A 20815-nucleotide genomic window follows, 5' to 3' on the forward strand; every position below is an offset into this window, starting at 1 on the left:
ATGGTGAAAGCGTGAGTGGTTCTGATAATACTTGACCCTGACCCTCTAACAATGAGAAAATACTTATCAGCCTTCATCTGTATTTGATTATTTAAAGCTACACTCAGTGTAGCAGAATCATACAGTAACTTCATTATCTTATAATTTTCCTCTCATATATAAATATATCTGAGTAATGTCAATTAAACATGGGATTTTCTTTTAGCTTGAGATCACTTGATATTTCATCCATCCTACAAAATACAACACTTTAATTACAACCAGGAGGCCACTGGCAGCAACACGGTGAGCTGCCCTGAACCTCACTTTCAGTTAAGTAGATTGAGATGTGAGAATGTGAGCCAGATAGTTTCTTTCAGCTGCCATCGGCTTTTCTATTGGGCTTGCATGGATAACTGATGAGTCTGCACTGAGCAGGCCTTTCCCCTTAATGATGCCCATCCTATTGATACGAGACTAATCCACAGTGTGTGTGGCGGTGCATGCACACACCTGCAAACAGCTCTAGCCATTCACAAACACCGTTTTTATCTCACCTCAGTTGCATGTAATTCAGTGACACCACTATAGTAACTTGACTCAGTTAATATATAGGCTACATGTTCTATCATTCCAATCCAGACACAAGTCATTCAGTCCAGAAAAAAGATGAATGTACAATGGAGTGCCACAGAATAAAATATGTTATTATATTATGTTGTGTGTATTGAAGCAACAGCAGAAAAGGATGCCTTTGATGAATTGCCCAATATGGCCCTACTGTCTGCAGTTAAAATAATCAGATATCCTGTTTTATAGTCTTAGTCCACTTCACCTATTAGAAGTGGCTATAAGCACATTTCTCAACACTGGCCAAAGCACAGCTGCATTGATGTAATTTAAAGCTTAAGTGCTTCATCTAAACAGCTTTAGGATAGTTATTGAGTCAAAGTCTTAAATTTGCTATTTAATCTTGAAATTATTCCAGTAAATTTTAATGTACAAACCAGTGACTTTCACCTTTATTTTCCTGTACAACAGGAAGGAACAGACTTTTAATCAAATGCCAGTAATGTCATTTTGTGATCTGTGCAGAAATTGACCACATTCTGCTGCATGTGAAGCTCTTCTAGTTTAATAATATCCGATAAGCGATACAATTTGAGAAGGGCTTGATTGTTGTACTTCATAGGCACATGCATTAGACTCTGAATAAAAGTGAATTTTGAAACCATTTCTGAAAGGTCAAGATTAGGCTAAATCCACTGAAATGGAGTGTCAAATAGAACACCAAAATGAAATCCAAAATGTGGAGAAGATTATTTAACATGATGACCAACATGTTTAATGTCCTTATCTGATCCTATCTGTTGAGGTGAAGAGTAAGAAGTGACTTCAACCACTGCTTTCCTACTGGCTTAATGTGTCATGGTGTGTTTTATCTTGAGAACTGCAGTTATGTAAACAGATTTGTCAATCACATTTCTGAGACTTTCAGTTAAACTACTGCTCACACTCCCAGGTCAGCAGATCTTCTGGTTCGCTGAGTTAAGCTTCTTCACAAGATATACAATGCCTCATTCTCGCATTGCCATTGGACAAATTCATACTGTCAGGCAGGCACACCGAGACCACAGTTACCGAGTGACATGACAACACAAACACATCAACTCAGGAGCCGACTGAAGGAAATCATACAGGCCTGTGAGTATTCTGAAGAGAAAATAAGAAAACAATTGCTCATTGTATTGCTGTTAATAAAAGGCAACATATTGTATTGCATTATATAATTGCAATAAATGGTAAAGATTATGATAAGCAGCAGTGAGACTAAACACATGTGAGCAGCAATTGCTGTAGTTTCTTTTTTAGAAAAGAAGAATGACACATGAGTCAAGGTTGGAGCCCCGCAAGAATCACAGCAGGTAATGTATTTTACTTAATTACTGTAATGATATAACTTAATGTATTCTAATCATGTATTTCAACCATAACTGCATTACAATGACTATTTTTCACCTTACTCACTGTCCCTATGCCTCGCTCATTGAATTCTAAATATCAATCTGTCAGAGAGGTAGATAAGTAGAATTTCCCCCATTCTGATGCGATGAAAATCAGGTTTGAAACCACCTGTGACCTTTCTAACAGCACTGTGAATCACATTGATCAAATTAATCCCTAATCCACTGTAGCATCAGGCAGGGTGACACAGCACGCATAGGGACATGAAGTCAATGAGAGATCTGGTCAGGGGATGACCTGAGGGTATGGAAGCGAATACACATCATCTCATTCTGTCTTCATTATTCTTTTGGATGGATGAATGTTTCACTGAATTATACTCCAGAGTTTTTTTCCCCCCAATATGTATATTCCTGTGTTGTGGTGCTATAGAACGTTCACTTGGCCCTGCCCGAGTCGCACCACATTATCAAAATCAATAATAATGAGCTTGTAAAATTTCATGACTCAGAGATTGTTTTTCTCTTTACTCCCCTTAAGGTCTGGTGTCTTAGAGGATGGTCTGCGTGGTCAGGAGAGGACGCTGGCTGTGTTGCTGCAGCAGGCTTTCAGGATCACAGAGGAGGTGGCATCAGGCCTGCAGTCCAGCAAAGGCTCTGTCCAGGTGGAGGCACTTTCCCGCAAACTGCTGGAGAGTCACATACTGACCATCACACGCATTGTGAAGCAGCTGAGCATGGACATACAGGTATACAAGTGGGTGAATGGTGGAGAGCAGTGAATAAGGTGTCATGTGCAAAACCACTCAGATAATGGTCATGTGTGTAATCTACTTGAAACGTGTTACATAGTAATTTTGTCTTTTGTCTCCACCTTTGGTCTCCTGTGCGTCCCGTACATGCTTTAATCTGCTCTCTTCTCCTCACTTTTTTTGGTGTTACAGCACACACACATACACACACACACACACACACACACACACTCATAACCACAAACTCACAGCTGATTTGATTACACCTGATAGAATGGTGCAGCGTCTGAGCAAAGTCCAACTGAGTCTTCATCATAAGCAGCTCGTAGTCATCTCATCTGTATGAACAAAAAACTAATGATGTCTATGGTTAAATAAATGCTATTATGTTATGTAATAATGTCTGAAAAACAGTGGTCAGAAGAATTACTGCATGGAAATTTGACTCATGGGTTTGGAGTCATCTTTGACCACCCAGAATATCTAGCCACACTCTGATATAGAAACAGAGCATTAAAATGAAATACACAGCTTCATTAGTGCATACCAAATGGGACGTTAATGTGTTCAGAGGCTGTCATTATCCGAAATATTACATGAATGCCTAAGAGCTAATTAATTCTGCAGATGAAGCAGTAATAAGCTAAACCGTGAAAGGACTATTCAAATCAAATGAAAGTAACATCAGACAGTTGCTCTTTGCTCTCACGATAAGGTTGTCTCTTTGATGTTAGATATTACATACATCAAGAACAATCAGTCATGTAAATGTGGTAATGAAATTTAATAGTTTAGGTTATCTTTAGCTAACCGACAATGGTTCTTAGTAGGGACGAACCGATTGTGAAATTCTTGGCCGATACCAATGTTATAAATAACAATTTGGCCAATGGCCGATGCTGGTACCGATTTTTTTTCTCTGTTGTTTATTCTTCTTTTGTGTAAAGGAAACCAAGAAATCTTCATGACTCACAAAAACACAGACATTTTGCTCACTTGACTTTAACAAATTGATCTTGCACGCTCCCTCTGGTGTCTCAGCAGAGTCACATCCCCCCAAAAAAGAGAATAGAAAACAGGCTTCTCCTCCGAGTCAGCATAATGTGCCACTTACATTGGCCATGGCCATCAGTATTTTCCGATGGCCGATGGCAGTCAATGAGGCAAACATCGGCCGATACCGATGTTCAGCCGATGCACTGGTGCATCCCTATAAAGAGGGAATTAACATGCGATTATGAATGAAAGTCATCCATAACACTTTCATAAACATTTTCTATTACATGTTCTCATCTGTATTTTGTTTAACTTTAATTTGCTGAGAAAATATTTCCATTCTTTTGTGACACACAGGCTTTAGAGAGACAGCTCACCCAGCGGGACTCTGTAACCTCTGGAACCACACTAGCTCTTCAAAGCTTAGACCAGAAAAACATGGCTGGTATTGGAGACCTGAGAGGAAGAGTGGCCAGGTATGCACACAAACCCACTGTCTGCACTGAGACACAACGACACAGCGGGTATGAAATACAAAAATGAAATGTTTACCAAGTAATTAAAATTTTCCTCCAAAGCATTATTCACTGCAATTTCACAGTAATTTAGATCCAGGTCTGCTGCACAGGGTGATCAGACTGATTAGGTCTCCTTGCAGATATCCGACTTGTTTTTCTCTCCCCTTAATGAAGTGAAATTGTGGAGGCTGCATCTTGTCTGGCAGCTCTTTACAGTCTCACAACTTCCAAATCCATCGTGGCCTCACCTCTGACAGCCTCACAGACACACACACATGCACACAATTAAATGTGTTTATCACCACACTGAAGTTTCGAGATTTGAACACAGTCTGATTAGCATTTGCTATTCTGTGTCTGTGCAGGTCATCCTCATTAGATCAAAATGCTGAGTAGAGTCTGACATCTTAGTGCTCTGATTAACAGCACTTGCATTAGGAATTGTGTTTTTGCTGTGTAGCTACCTGAGCCCAATTATTATGAACATCCCCAGTAATCATTTCAGTCTGATATAATGTATATGGCATCAGACAGAATATCAAAGAAGTTGTGTTATTCTGTGAGCTTCTTGTTTCAGAGCAGGAAAGCATCCTTCATGGGGTTGAAGAGGTCAGTGGTGAGAAGGATATTGCCTATTACTCAACAAATACCTGATTAATGGTCCAATAAGGCCATAGAAAAACCACACCTGCTCACTCTAATAACATTTTGTCATAAATAATTTGTCATTTGTCATAAATAATCAAGTAAGCAAGGGTCCAGTGGTTGTGGATAAAGTATTGTTCCCTTTGTGGAAGCATTTTAATGGTCTACACAGGAAACTAACATAAATCGCCTACTGGACATTTCAATAATTAACTGCTGGATTTGATTGATGAGCGTATATTTGTTTTAACACAAATATTATATTGAGACTCAGTATCCCTGATAGAGACAAGGAAAGAGTCTTTGCTGCGCCTATTGATGATATCTTCAAGCCACAGGAAGGAAGAGGGCTGTGTTGCAATGCTGATAAAGGGTCAGCACAGAAAGTGCACAGAGAAACAAGATGTTACATAATGAGAGGCTGTAAATATACTTCTCCACCCTCTCTGGATTGGGTTTGGTGATACTCACGTTTTTGATTGATGCTGTATTTTGCCCATTTTTTCTTTGATCTTTACAACTTTATTCCAATCAGGACAGACTAATAACAACAAAGAGAGACTAAATTAAATTTATTGTGCACAAAAAATAAACTTTGGTGCTTAGACCTCGGGCAGGAGACTAGCTGAGTGAACTGATCTGGGGATGAGAAGCTTGTACTAGTACTAGTACTGGACACTAGTGGTAGGGAAGCATGAGGCCGCCTGATGAGGGAACTTCTTGGCTGAAGATCCGGATGAAGACGGTCTGTATCTTGATGGAGGTGGTGCAGGGGTGGAGGTGGGCTGAGAGTTCTGCTGAAATGACAGCTGGATGACAGCAGAGAAAGAGAGCACTTTTAAATTTGACAGCTAATGACAGCTTGATAGAAGAGAGAGGATGGCAGACTGTGATTGGATGAATTAGGTGAAGAAGGGTGGAGTGAGAGGATAGTGGGAAAACTGGGAAGAGGCTTGGGGGCGTGCTTAAGGAGAGCTCCATTTACATTTTCAAAATACAATCATTTGACCTATTAATACGTGTACATACTTACAGGCTATTCAAATGAAAAGTTTTCAAAACAGCTAAGAAAAGATGACCAAGTTTCATCAAACCTTTGGTGTGATCCATGTACACTACATCTGACCTTATAACATTGACATCACCTGCTGAATGCATCGTTTAATAGTTGGTGGCTTTTTTGCCATCCAATTTAAAATTTAACAGGATAAGTTGACAGGCAAGGCAAATGAAATTGCCTTTCTTTGATGACCAGAAAAGCCTAGCCTTAACCTAGAATTGTAGTGAAGGGGTTGAGTTTTAATGTTGTATTACAGGGATGATAAACATCCGAATGATGATACTTAGGATATATGGACAAACAGATAGATTAATAGTCTTTTTTTGTTGAAAAATGCAGGCTGTGAAATTTTTTGTGTCAGATTTAGTCTTATACAGAAAGAGTAAGAATGGATCTGTGAAATGATGTCCTGTGATTTGCCTGTTTTTCCAGCAGTAAACCACTGGCACATTCAAATGTGTTTGTTCAGCATTGTAATGATAAATTCTCTCTGCTTACCTTCTTCACTGTTGGTGCTTCATTACTCTTCCTCCCAGCACTGCCCAGACTTCTGCTCATCTCTCCTGTCCTCACACCTTTCCCCAACTCCCTCCCACCCTTACTATTCTCACCACAGTCTCACCATCCCTCTGTGCTTCTTCACCTATTATCTCAGGTGTGATGCCAGCATTGCCAAGCTGAGCGCTGAAATAAGTTCTGGAGAGCAGCAGATGATTAGACTGCAGAAGGAGGTGGCAGAGCTCAGGTCAGCTGTGGATGTAAAGGTCAAAGAGCTGGAAGTCAAGGTGAGATATGGCGCATCAGTGTTGACAAAGATGTTTGACAGAATAGACGAGAAGCAGCAGTTTAACTGAAGTTAACTGAAGTTTGAGCAGTGCCACAATGAAAATCCTCTTCAAAATAAATAACTCAACAACTATTCATTGGTTTGCTATGAAGTTTATTCAGATATTCAAGGCTCCCCAGAAAATTATGATGATGATGATATTGACATTTCCTCTATACTAGGTCCACCAGCAGGTTAACATTTGTTTCATAGTGAAATGTCTTGACAACTATTGGATGGGTTGCAGTGATATTTTGTACAGATGTTTATTATGCACAGAGGAAGAATCCACCTTACTTTGGTAAACAATCATCTTCTAAGTGCCACACATGGTGAAATTTTTCTTTTATCCCATGAAATAGCTCAACATCTAGAGGACGGACTGACACAAATTTGGCATTAATGGTTCCCAGTAGGTATAAAGGGGTGGGGGGGATTACATTCATTAAACTGCTGCTTGTGTGACGGAGTATAATCTGACAATACACACAGGGGATGTGTTTTGTTGTTTAACCGAGAGAGGTTGACTGGCTGTTTGGCAGGTGATTTAGAGCTTACTGTTGCTGGGGGAGAAAAGCCTAAATGAGTAAACTCAGGGGCTCAACCACAGTCACGGCCCCAGAAAGAAGGAAATGAGATGTGAAATTAAATCAAGCAAACAGGGATGGCAAGGTCGCACCATAAATAGTTTTCACCGTCCTTTTGTCCAGTTTTCTTTACACGTTCATTGTTATAAAAACACAAAAACCCTGGATTAGAACATACTGTATACTGTACGTCACATATTATTATGCTCCCCACTTTACTTAATCTCACACACCCATACTCATTCAGCCTGTGCTCAGCTGTGTTGGCAGCAGAAGGTGGTAAATCATTGTGATGGTAGCACATTAGCTGTGGTGCAGTGGTCAAGCATGTACCATAAGGATAATTGAAAATGCAGAGGAAGTGGGTCGCGGTCCTGACTGGCTGCAGGAGTGGTGCAGTGTCTTGAACAGCTCGACTCTGCAGAAACCGCAAAGGGTAAGGGTCAGTTAATGGAGCCTGCACCTCAAGACACTCCCACATCACGTAACAGCATCTGTTTGTGTGTTGTTGGGTTTTTTTTTTCTGTCACTAGCTTCGTCACGACCTTGGAAGACTGCAGGCCTCATTGACAGAGCATCTGCAGAGCCAAACTACCTCCATGTCTGATCTGCAGAAACAAGTCCAACAACTAGAAGTCACGTAAGGCCATGCATTTAAAAGTCAGCACAACCCACACTTGGATTACTTGTTAAAATACGAAGTGAAGAATGTAGTGGAGTTATTGTGTTTTACTTTTGCTTTCTTCCCTCTTCTCTTTTCATGGAGTGTTATCAGTGCAATGAGTGTGTCTCCACAGCAACATGGTGAGCAGGGAATTTGTCACCAGGCGTTAAAAAAAAAGAAAAAAAGAAAGAAAACAGTGAAGATAGCAAAAATATCTTACAGCTGATATGGGTAACAAATTTGGCTTATTTGCTTTTTAACGAGCCTTGGGACTGATTCTCCTTTTTGCTATTTTTATTCTGTCCAAACCTACATAATAGGGGAAAAATCAACAAGTTACTCATTTGTTAACAAATCATATGCCAAACCTTCTCATTCTAAAGCCATAGAAAGCCATGGATACCAGAGGTCCGTCAAGGAGTTTGGAGCTTTTACTAACCAAACTAATAAATAATTCCATTTAAAAGCAAATTTGCAAAAAGAAGTGAGTATAGCTTTGCCATAGTGGAGGCAGAAATGATGAATATGCTCTTTTTAGTTATGATGAAGATCAGTAAGAAACCAGGTCACTTATGTTAAAACCACAAAGTCCAACACATGAAAATAGTTGCTGAAAAGCCACAATCAGAGTTTCATGTTGTGTCTGCTCTGTACGACTGGTTCATGTTCACAAACACAGAAACGGACAAAGAAGTCAGACAGTGTGTTTTTAGCTTTCATTTCACAGAGGTAGCTCTGTAGACTTTGCACCCCCAATATCTGTTTGGGGGTCTCGTGTTTTTTCTAAAACAACCAAGAACACACTGCGATTGATGGCAATGTGTAGGACCAGCCACAGAGTCTGATTTGAAGAACTGTCTAAGATGCTCCAACAGCCCTGACATTTGCCTCAGTGGTTGTCTCAAGGATCCTTCACATTGATGGAATTAGAGGAAAGGCAGTCGGCTGAGCTGAAGTGAAATATTCTATTCTAAGTTTAATTTTAAAAAATGGCACTTCAATATTCCCAATGGGATACTTAAAGCAGATATCAGCTTCACGGCCGTTTCGGCTAATGCTGCGTTCAAGGCAGGCTTTTGAAACCGTAAGTTACAGCTTCAAGTCACAACTACGACTTGGTAGCGTTCCAGGTAACCCGTAGCTCGTGTTTTTACCATCCTGTTGTCTGTGAAAGTTCCCTATAACGGCCACTCGTAACTTCCGACCCGTGAACTCGTACCAGATCGAACTGGTATGACTTCACAGGAAGGAAAAACACAAAGTACGAGTTTCTTTGAACGCACCATGAGTTAGCAGCCCCCGCCCTTGTCAGGCATCAATTGGTCCTCGTGCTACGTCACCACATTCACGCGCATCCCTTGGCTGCACACACAGCCCTTCATGCCGTTCTCTCTCCTCATTGGATAACACTTGTATCCCACAAGGAAAATTTTCTCCTCGGGTTACAGCAGAGCAGAGTGACGGAGAGACTCGTGTTTAGGCTGAAATACTTCATGTAAGTGATTGCTGACGGAAAATAGGACTATTTAGGACTTATATTAACAAAAACATTCCACTGATATCTGCTTTAACTATAAGTATGATACATCCCACATAAAATTTCACCCAACTTGTCCAAGGTTACAAAGTCAAAGTTTACCTCAGAGACATTTTAACTTTTTAACTTGTGCTAAAAAAGTTGGGCTATGTGATTAATATCAGCTGAATATAGCTGCAGTATATAATATATATATATATATATATGGCAACCACTCAATAGAGACAAACAATAAGAATGACAGCAGATGTTCTTCAACAGTTGTTTTAGCATCATGCAGAATCATGTCTCCATTTTTTCTCACCTTTGTTCCTTCCTGCTAATAGCCAATAGCTAATACAAATCAATAACTATCACATTTGAAAAGAGCTTATAAGAATGTGAGTTTGTACTTCTATCCTCATACAGTAACAGCACCCCAACACAGTAACAGTTTTTTTTTGCCTGCAGAGGTTAGCACTGTTGCTGAGGAAGTCTTACATCTAATTAACACTTCCTTTTAAGCAGATGAAGCAGCTTTTAAAATAAATTGTCAGATTATCAAGTAGCCTATTGATATATGATTGGCATTCCGCTTTCATTTCACAGACATTTATGTCTAGGTTTATTAGACATTAAAGGCTCCAGTGAATTATTGGTTGTGGAAACTAATTATTTTTCTGATGCCAAGCACCAAGCAGAGCCCAAGTAGAGGAGCTGCATTTAGCATTACCTACTAGATCCTCAGAAAGATATTAGCTTAGATGCATTTCTAAGACATTTTTAATCTCTTTTACTATTACTTAAATTGTTTGCATCTTCGGAGTTGTCATCCCTTACTGCATTTTCAATTTACAGCTCACTCAATTCTCTACTTTCTCTGTCGGATGTCTTTGTAGGGTGTCATGTGGGCTAAAGGAAGTCAAGGAGCAGATGGACTCACTACGAACGTGGACAGAGCAACAGCTCAACAGTTCTATCCACACACGTGCACCGTGCAGCCAGCAGCTCCGCTCACTGCTGCAAGACAAAATGGTATAGTGTCTTTCAGTTTGATCCACAGTTAATCCAGAATATATCATATCTGTGCATTTAAACTCCCTTTACTTGACTGTCTCCAGGTTCTAAAGCCGACAGCTGTTTGATTAGTGGTGTGTAAATGTGCAGAGTTCACTCATACTTTTTGAGCAGAAAATAGCTTATGCTGAGAAAGCTGCACAGTCAGAGGTCAGTGCTTACAAACATAAGCACTGATACATCATCAGTAAATGAAGTATGAGCCCTGTGATATAATTTCCTGCCCACCACAAAAGCTGTTGCTTTTCATAGCTTCCCTGATTTTTTGTATGGTTTCATTCTCTTATTTAACATAAAAAGTCAACACTTGCTCCCGCACTCACTTGAATGTGCATGCTGATTAAGCCTTGATTTCATTCTCTTGTTTCTCATTGCACAATTCTGCATTTTTTCCCCCTGATGACAAGCATCCTTTTCCTGTTTCATGTACTCTAGGCGTCAGGCTGTGAACTTTGTGTTACACCAATCTTAAAAGTAATGTGCTTCTATATGTATAACGCTGCAATTTTTAACAATTAGTGCCTTAAAACAGGATTAAAAGAATGTTTAGGACTTGTCGCGTATACACAGTGAGGATTAAAGAACTGATCAGTGCTGTAGCTAACTGTGAAATCTTAGTTTTATGTGTGTGTGTGTTGTTCTGTTTTAAGCTAGATGCAGAGTCTGGGTTAGCTGAACGGCTGCACGCTCTGGAAGCCCGTGTGGAGCACTTCCAGGCAAATCGGCTGAAACGCTCTGAAACCAAACTCAGTAAAAGAATGACCTCTGTGGAGAACAGCCTTCAGCAGGAGCTGCAGCTGCTCAAACAGGAATACCACAAAGGTGAGTGATCTCTGTGGGTAACTTCCTGTCATCAGTGAGTAAACACATGCATACTACATGTACCATAGCCTACCATATATGTCAAAGGAAAGAAATCACATGCAACAGTCACAGTTCACAACAGCCAGAAACAGAGACGCAGCAAGATACACAGAGAGAGCGACTGTTAAATGAGTCATAAATTCAGTGACCCGACTGCTCGACAAATGTGGTTAATTTCTTTTGTCCACAAATGAGATGCTCAGTAAACCAGTTAATCACAATGGTCGATGACTTGGTGATGACATCTTAAATGATGCACGAGAAACAAGCTACATTTAAATTATGTCGATAGTAAGAGCAGCACAGCTCATATACACATGAATACAACCTAATCCACAACTTCTCCAAATGTCATTGTCATGCTTTTGTAAAATACTTGTATGTATATTGTATTTTGAAGTAGTTCTTTGTTTTTGTCTTTAATTTTCTTCACATTGGCAGCTACTTAAATAATTATTTCAGTGAGCAGCACAACTATAGAGCCAGTCCAGTGATTGATTTATTGAGATGGACTGGCCTCTAATTGGCCTAAAAATCTCTTGACAGGCCATGATCAATTTTGCCAAGGAAGACATATATTCACCCATAACTGCAACAGGCTCATTGTAATATAACACTCTACCTGCTGTACTTAACTGTTATAAGCTAATATATGGATTTTTAAAGACGGTGGTGTTATGGGTAAATCACAAAAACATGTCAACCAGAGACTCTCTGTGTAACACAGAAAACTACCAGCAACAACACACTGATGTGAGTTCTGAATCTTAAAGGTCCCAAATTGTAGAAATAGAGATTTCCATAATAATAATAATTATTATTATTATTTACATAAAGAATTAGTGGTATTGTATTAGTACGGTGGGTGTATGGAGAAAGCACATAAAAATGCACAGCTCATAGTCATAAACTCTGCCTTAAAAGAAGCTGTCCACCCTGAGCCCTGCTGCCAGCATGGTCCTCGAGGACCAACCATCCATTTTACCTTTATTCACAACACAACACGAATAAGTCACTTTATCACTGAGTGTGCAAGTCTTGAGACAGAAAAATGATGAGGAAAGTCTTGGATGTCAGGAAGCCAATATATTATTGCACAAGCTTTCCAAGGATAGGAAATATGAAAGCTCGGTGGCTTAAGTATAATTCTTTTGAAAAAACAGAAAATTTTAGTTCAACTTTGACAATCTGTTCAGTGCATTTCAGCACTGACTGACCATCAGCATTTGCATTCATCGGTGAGTTTGACAAAGTTTTAGTAGCTACAATCTTTTGCCTGTCTCAAAGTGCAGTCAGCCAATCTGGAGATATTGTTCAGAGACTAAACACAAAATGACACCAGGCAGACCAGACACTCCAGAGTGAAGTTTGGGAAAGGACATACAAATATATCAAGAGGTTTTTTTTGGTACACAAATACTCCTTCAGCTTCAGGTAAAAGGACTTGGAGATACAGCAGTCTTTTCCACTTCCAGAGGAAATCGGGTGGATGTGAGCAACAGCTGCTTCATATAGCTACCTCAAAACTAATAATTCATGGGACAAGCCATTGGAGCACACAACGCTCCTACAGCACAACTCTGCATCATGCTGCTGTCGGCATTCATCCCTCTCTCACCGCTGTGTACTGTATATTGGAAGTTCAATTACCAGGAGTCCTGGCACTAGATCTCAAAACTCTCCCACTCTCTTGTCAGTCTCTTTCAATCTCCAGTAGACAAACAGAAAACGGGCAAAGTCTCCCTCAGCAGATAAGAGAAGGGGGTAAACTACTCTATGAATCACCATTCAGCCACCGATCTCAGTGCGGAGCAATTCATCCACGGCTCTGTTTTAAGTATAGGATGAAAAGATGGAAGGAGACGGTATGAGAGGGGAGAAAAGCAATGCATACTTAATGAAAGTCGTAAAATATGTGTGGCAGGACAGGCAAAGGAATCAAACAGAGAAGGAGAGATTTATCATCCCGCCACTGTGCAAGGAAGTTTATCCCTCCACCTCATGGGGACCGCAGCCAATTTTATCTCTACATTACCGGCAGCAGGCTAACATCATTCGACAAAAGTGAAACTAAATATTAGTGTAACAGGCTAGCAAAGGTTGGTATAGAACACCAAATGATACAAGGTGATGAAAACAGTGATGGATCACAAAGCCAGTGCACAGCCACAGGCCGGAAGCCCAACTCAGTATAATCTCAATGAGAAGAGGTTAACCACGCTTCTCTTTTGGACAGGGTTCCTGTCTGTGCATGATGCCATCGAGTCCCTGAGGCAGATAGGTGACATCAAAGCCCGTCTTGACAAGGAGATGCTGCAGAAAGATATCAGGCACATCGGCAGCAAGGTGGCAGAGCTCAATGACTCATGACTGAAGAGGAGCTCATTTTACTGTCAAGCCTCACCAGAGCCAAACTCTTCTCAAGACATGACCATGGATGACAGTGCTGATTGCTTCCTCACTAGCCCGCCATTCACATCTTATTCCATGAGCCCATAGCTATGTAGACTGTAGTTGTGTTTGATTCAATCTTTTCATGGGAAATAGAGAAATCTTGTCATTCAGAGAGGATACCTTCTGTGAGCCAGTCGTGATTGCTTGTCTCAATAACCTATTTTGCCTGTTTTTTTTTCTATTTAACAAAGATTGTCTAGGTTTGCATCTTTTTATATAAGCACACATGATTCAGTTAGACCTGACTGATTTTATTTTTAAATATAAGATTAAATAGTAGGCTTCCTGTTTTAAGACAGAACCTGTTACATACATTTTTTTTTCTGTTGAAAAAATAAAATATACATACATACTGTTTATATTTGATATCTCCAGTAACTAATGACTGCTTGAAAGTAATTTCCTCATGTACAGTCTATGATAGTTAGTAGATCCTGTTCTGTTACAGGTAGACTGGGGTGTAGCTATACTGTGAGGATGTACAGTACTACTTTACTGACAGAAGTATTGTGGCACACTTTTTTGGAAAGGAAAACCCTGCCGAAACCCGGGATCGAACCAGGGACCTTTAGATCTTCAGTCTAACGCTCTCCCAACTGAGCTATTTCGGCTTATGAGCCCCACAATGGAGCAGAGAAGATTCACATTTGTAACATGTAACCATAGACTGTATAAAGCATGTAACACATATGCATGCAGCCTCTGAGTGAACAGTCCATTTACATGACGAACGAGTAAGCATAATGAGTGGGATACGATACTTTCTCCCACTAAAAATGATAACGTTTTAATAATCTCCTGAGTCAGAGTTAATAATTTTCGGTGATGTGTAGCCTACACAGTCAAACTTATTGTACAGGAAACATTAGTGTGTGGTGTGAAGTTATAGCGTCGCCATATTAGGCCTACTGGGACCATAACTTGATTATGATGTGACTCAGCCATAGGGACTCAACTAGATTAAGCCATACAGTTTAGACGGACACTAAAGAAAACATATTCGCTGGCCAGTACGGGGATCGAACCCGCGACCTTGGCGTTATTAGCACCACGCTCTAACCAACTGAGCTAACCGGCCTTATTTGAAGGGTTAAATGACGTCATCTAGACGGCAAGTGAAACTTACTGAACAGAAAGTAAAGGTTGTATGCTATCGCTGGCAGAGACCGACTCCTCACTCCGACTCCTATATAGGCTACAGACGGTAAGTTGATCTCTTTTAACTTAAAAAAAAAAAAAAAGCCGTAGAGAAAATCTCCGTAACACCAACCTATAGTGTCATGAAACAATGGGTGTCTTATTATAACACAATATAGCCTAGTATAAAAACACTCTAATGTGGTCGTTTAGAGGGGGTCTGCTACATGGCCACAGTTCGTTTTAATAAAGATACGTAAATTATTGTGCAGCCCAGTGGCGGGTTCAAACCATAGACTGTAAGGTTCAAACAGTGGAGGAAGGGTCCCATGGAGGGTCATGAAGGGAAAGGGATAAAATAATTTGTAGCCTACTCAAACGCAAAGGTTGTCAGACACTGAAACTGCAGCCTTTGAGTTTATTTGCAAATAAACTGAACACCTACAACACTTTTACCATAAAGTTGAACAAATCTGAATTCATGCACCAAACAATATAGCCTAAGAGTGAATTAAAACTGTATGCTGTCAAGATTCACTTGAGCAAAACATAGGACAAGTATGGAAACACAGGTGATTCAGAGAGCAAATATGAGGAAGCAGTAGAGGGCACAGGGCAAGGCAGAATTATTTGTTGTACGTAGGTAATTCAAAGTGCTTTCAATATTATAATATTATGTAAAAGGAAATTGAGAGAAAGCTAAATACGCTTTTAAAAGATTAAAGTTAATTAGGAGATTAAAAAAGTTGAAATAGGCTAGAAGAGATTAAACATGAAAATAAAGATTGCCATGCAGTGCCAGATATTCACAGTTTGGGTTATGATCATTTTGCAAAACAAAATCCAATGAGAAACATGCATGAAAAGAGAAATGCAGTTCATCATGAATAATATTGTTTCATTAGGTTCCAACTGAAAGAAAGTGGGGTGATAGGAAAACTGTGCCAACCACTGGGTTAGGATAAAAACGATTGCTTGCCTCTGTGTTGTAAAAGATACACTTTTCAGTTCACTTTTAAATATGCTTTAACGACATATCCTTGGGTATTTTGAAAGGTTTTAAGTTATTATTATTGTTATATCACATTTCTGTATTAGGCCTAATCCCTGACAGGGTTAGAGACCCTTGCCGGACTTGGACAACACCGTCTCTCAGTCACACTCCTACATCAGGATGTCAGTGCAGTTCTCTGGCTGGGAGGTGGTGGATGATGGCGCCTCTTTTCCTGGGGTCGAGCTGGGGGCATCACAGACACCTCAGAACCGGGGCGTTTACGCCATGTACCACGGAACCAGCGTTGCCAGCGCACGGCTCATCATTGCCGGTGGTTTCACACCGTCATCAGGTGGCATGCTGGGAAAAGGCGTGTATGTCAGTCGCGACAGGAGAAAAGCCTCTGATTATCCAAAGAATAGTAACCAATCAGACCGCGTGGTTCTTGAGGTACGTGTGCGTATTGGTCGTGTCAAGCGTATCGACAAGGACCACCATCCCATGCAGTACAACTGGAGCGCGCATGGCTACGACACTGCCTGGGTCCCCCCCAACTGTGGGATGAAGTCTGTACCCAGTGGACGAGAGGAGGACTGTGTGTTTGACCCCAAAAGAGTGACGGTGGTGGGCATTGCAAAGGCACCAAACACCACTGTGGAGAAGGAGCTTGAGCAACGTCTGGCTAAATCATCTGGAAAAGATGGTGCTGCTAAAGTGGAGGTGTGTTCACTGTGTAAGAGGAAGACCCAGCAGGGTTCTCAACACGTCAAGCAACAGTGCTGGCAGTGTGGGAAAAACATCTGTATTCTCATGTCCAAGCATTTTTGTCCAGCTAAACCCTGATACAAAACCAGGGCAGAAGAAGGTCCAAAAAAAGAGTGGAGTTTTGGTGCGAAGACAATTCACATCTTTGTAGCCTCTGTATGTTAACTGTTATAGGTGCAAACTGTCATGATAATCACTGCCTGACATGTGGGAATCTATAAATGCTGTAAAGTCTTATTCATAATTTGATCAGTCTTTATAATGATTACTTATTTCTTATGTATTCGCTGTATATTCTCTCTGATCATGTCTAGTCAAGACAAGACTCTGTATTTAAGCAGTGTGACTTAGTGGACATCAATCCTTTTATGTGATGTATATTTTTAAATGTGACAGTCCTCTTATGATTTTGATTTGCTGAAACAGATTTAAAGCTAATAAATGTCATTATCACATCCAAAATGTCCAGTTTGGTAAGCCTCCATATCCAGTGAAGACAGCTTCATGATTTTATACTGATGCAATTGCAAAATTTAGGATGGACCGAAAGTAATTCTGGCAGGTACTAAAGGTTCATGCAAATAAAAATAAAAAAGACAGCTGTGGTACAAACAGCCAATGCAGTCCTATTTCTGTAGGATATGTTTAGATTTCTTATTGATATGCTACCAGGAGACTGGCCCGCAAACCACAACCTAACTTGAATACCGGTACTTTTTTTTCTTTTCTTTTTTTTTTTAACCACGACTGATAAAAAAAAAAAAAAAAAAAAAACATTTTCCACTGACCTCCATCACACAGGTTTGATTTTTAAAGACAGAGTGACATGGTGTTCTCAACTTTATAAGTCAAGACAACATAAGGAGGGAAAGGGTGGGCGGTGATGGTGCATACAAGATAAAGCAGTACGCTGTTTGTCATGTCAGCACGTGGTGTGAATCACCAATACATCTTCAAACTACAATCGATCCTATTCCCACAGTGGCTCCAGCGCTTTCAGTGTCACCTGGCTTCTGTGCCCTGACTGTTAGGCCTACTTAGTTCTCTAAATAACAACATTCTTGAGTTTCTGATAATCTGGGTGTAATTAATTAAGAGAGCTAGAATAGAGTTAGCCTACTATGAACAGCTGGTGAGACATACTGTATGACAACATCAGTGGCAGAGATTGAAAAAAGACTGATTGGCCCATAGGTGGATCAAACCCACATCCTTGGTGTTAGTAGCACAACACTCTAACCAACTAAACTTTCCAGCCATGACTCGCAAAATGTATGACGTCAGCTAGAAGGCAAGTGAAACTTACTGAACAGAAAGTGAAAGTTGTATGCTACAGCTGGCAGAGACCGACTCCTCACGGACGGTAAGTTGTTTTCTTTCATCTTCAAAAAGCCGTAGAGAAAATCTCCTTAACAGAAACCTCATGAAACAATGGGTGTCATAATATACCATGTATAAAACACTAATGTGATCATTTAGAGGTGGGCATGCTACATGGCCTTGTTTTACTTGTGTAAATACTGTATATGTAGCCTAGTAGATTATTGTCCAACCCATGGTGGGTTCAAACAGTGGAGGAAGGGTCCCCATGGAGGGTCATAAAGGGAAAAGTGTTAAGTGCAAAGGTTGTCAGCTGATGACACTGAATCTGCAGCCTTTGTGTTAATTTCCAAATAAACTGAACACCTACAACACTTATATACAAGAAATGTACCAGAAAGATGAACAAATCTGAATCCATGCCCCCCAAACGGGAGCGTGCCTATGTTCCCTCAGCCCTATGTTCCCACTGGACTCTCTCTACCTATCTGGACTCTATCTTATCTGGCATGTCTAGCCTCTACCTGGTCTTTTTACTAAACTTAACCAACTTAAGGCAAGTTTATTTGTACCTAGACAATTCAGAGTGATTTCAATATGATGTAAAAGGGAATTGAGACAAAGGAATAGATATAAAGACATGTATAAAATATGGTTTTAAAAGATTAAAGTTAACTAGAAGATTTAAAAAGTTGAAATAGGCAAGAAGAGATTAAAGATTGGAATAAAGATTGGAATAAAGATTGCGTGCAGGGCCATACTCCTGTCAGGGACAGTCACAGTTTGGTTTATTATCGACTTAAAATAAAAAATCCAATGAGAAACATGCATGAAAAGAGAAATGCAGTTCATCATAAATAATATTGTTTCATTAGGTTCCAACTGAAAGAAAGTGGGGTGATAGGAAAACTGTGCCAACCACTGGGTTAGGATAAAAATGACTCTTGCCTCTGTGTTGTAAAAGATACACTTTTCAGTTCACTCTTAAATCTGCTTTAACAACATATCTGTTTTCATCCAGGGTTACAGACTTTTGCCGGACTTGGACAACACCGTCTCTCAGTCACACTCCTATATCAGGATGTCAGTGCAGTTCTCTGGCTGGGAGGTGGTGGATGATGGCGCCTCTTTTCCTGGGGTCGAGCTGGGGGCATCACAGAAACCTCAGAACCGGGGCGTTTACGCCATGTACCACGGAACCAGCGTTGCCAGCGCACGGCTCATCATTGCCAGTGGTTTCACACCGTCATCAGGTGGCACGCTGGGAAAAGGTGTGTATGTCAGTCGCGACAAGGGAAAAGCCTCTGCTTATCCATGGAACTGCAGCCCATCAGACCGCGTTATTCTTGCAGTACGTGTGCGTGTTGGCCGTGTCAAACGTATCGACACAATCAACCATCCCATGCAGGTAACCTGGAGCTCGAATGGCTACGACACTGCCTGGATTCCCCCCATGGGTGGGAATATGCTGTTTAGTCGACAAGAGGAGGACTGTGTGTTTGACCCCAAAAGAGTGAAGGTGGTGGGCATTGCAAAGGCACCAGACACCACCGTGGAGAAGGAGCTTCAGCAACTTCTGGCTAAATCATCTGGAAAAGATGGTGCTGCTAAAGTGAAGGTGTGTTCACTGTGTAAGAGGAAGACCCAGCAGGGTTCTCAACACGTCAAGCAACAGTGCTGGAAGTGTGGGAAAAACATCTGTATTCTCATGTCCAAGCATTTTTGTCCAGCTAAACCCTGACACGAAACCAGGGCAGAAGAAGGTCCAAAAAACCGAGTGGAGTTATGGTGTGAAGACAATTCACATCTTTGTGGCCTTTGTATGTTAAGTGTTATAGGTGCAAACTGTCATGATAATCACTGCCTGACATGTGGGAATCTATAAATTATGTAAAATCGTATTCATAGTTGGATCAGTCTTTATAATGATTAGTTATTTCTTATGCACTAGCTGTATATTCTCTCTGATCATGTCTAGTCAAGCATGACACTAGGCCTATATGTGAGAGCACACCAATCGTTGTGATTTATATTTTTAAATGTGACAGTCCTATATGATGTTGATTTGCTTTAACAGATTTAAAGCCAATAAATTTCATTATGTTATGGCAACCAAAATGTCTGGTTTGGTAAGCCTCCATATCCAGTGAAGAGATTTGGGAAAAACTATCGGCCTACAGATGACCCCCACAGCTTAATGAGTAGCCTAAATGCAATTGCAAAATAGATGGGCTGAAGTAATTTTGGCAGGTAGCCTACTAAAAGCTCATGCAAATAGAAAAAATATGACAGCTCTGGTACAAACAGCCAATACAGTCATATTTCTGTAGGATAAATTTAGATTTCTTACAGGTACTTTAACTAGTTTTCCACTAGATGACTTGCATGGTGTTTTCAGCCTTGTTAAGTGAGGACAAGATAAGGGGGTGGGGTGGCGGGGTACGGCGCACAAACACAGCTACAAAATAACAAAGTAGCTATAATAACTAGATGGTCTGAATCACCTTTACACCATTAAGTCTTCAAACTACAATTGATCCTATTCCCAAATTCAGCTGAACACAGACTGAATGTTACTCAGTTCTCTAAATACAAGTTTCTGATAGTCTGATAGGAAATGTGTGTATTTTTTTTAAGAGAACTAGAAGGCAGTCACTGTGATTATTCTGATGAAAGAACAACGGTGGACTGGGGGAG

General features: G+C 40.5%; 3 protein-coding genes across 3 annotated transcripts; all 3 read left to right on the top strand.

Moving 5' to 3' along the window:
• fam81b (family with sequence similarity 81 member B) lies at positions 1-14131 on the top strand (the record flags this gene model as incomplete). Its single annotated transcript, XM_083978607.1, has 8 exons — positions 1-11; positions 2485-2692; positions 4049-4167; positions 6570-6699; positions 7861-7967; positions 10407-10542; positions 11235-11406; positions 13685-14131. The coding sequence occupies 8 exons, from the start codon at positions 1-3 to the stop codon at positions 13816-13818; spliced, it is 1017 nt and encodes a 338-aa protein (XP_083834733.1). The 3' UTR covers positions 13819-14131.
• A 2027-nt stretch (positions 14132-16158) lies between these two features.
• LOC310990896 (uncharacterized protein) lies at positions 16159-20197 on the top strand. Its single transcript, XM_083978437.1, has 2 exons — positions 16159-16972; positions 19957-20197. The coding sequence occupies exon 1, from the start codon at positions 16214-16216 to the stop codon at positions 16874-16876; it is 663 nt and encodes a 220-aa protein (XP_083834563.1). The 5' UTR covers positions 16159-16213; the 3' UTR covers positions 16877-16972; positions 19957-20197.
• LOC310991039 (uncharacterized protein) lies at positions 18126-19981 on the top strand (the record flags this gene model as incomplete). Its single annotated transcript, XM_083978608.1, has 2 exons — positions 18126-18161; positions 19140-19981. 2 exons carry the CDS (start codon positions 18126-18128, stop codon positions 19857-19859), a joined length of 756 nt encoding a protein of 251 aa, XP_083834734.1. The 3' UTR covers positions 19860-19981.
• Positions 20198-20815: the final 618 nt, after the last annotated feature.

This window comes from Trachurus trachurus, assembly GCF_905171665.1.
Source record: "Trachurus trachurus genome assembly, chromosome: 9".
NCBI classification, from domain to species: Eukaryota; Metazoa; Chordata; class Actinopteri; order Carangiformes; family Carangidae; genus Trachurus; species Trachurus trachurus.

Excerpts from the sequence above, each read along its gene's own strand:
- LOC310990896 (XM_083978437.1), top strand. The coding sequence starts at position 16,214 with ATGTCAGTGCAGTTCTCTGGCTGGGAGGTGGTGGATGATGGCGCCTCT.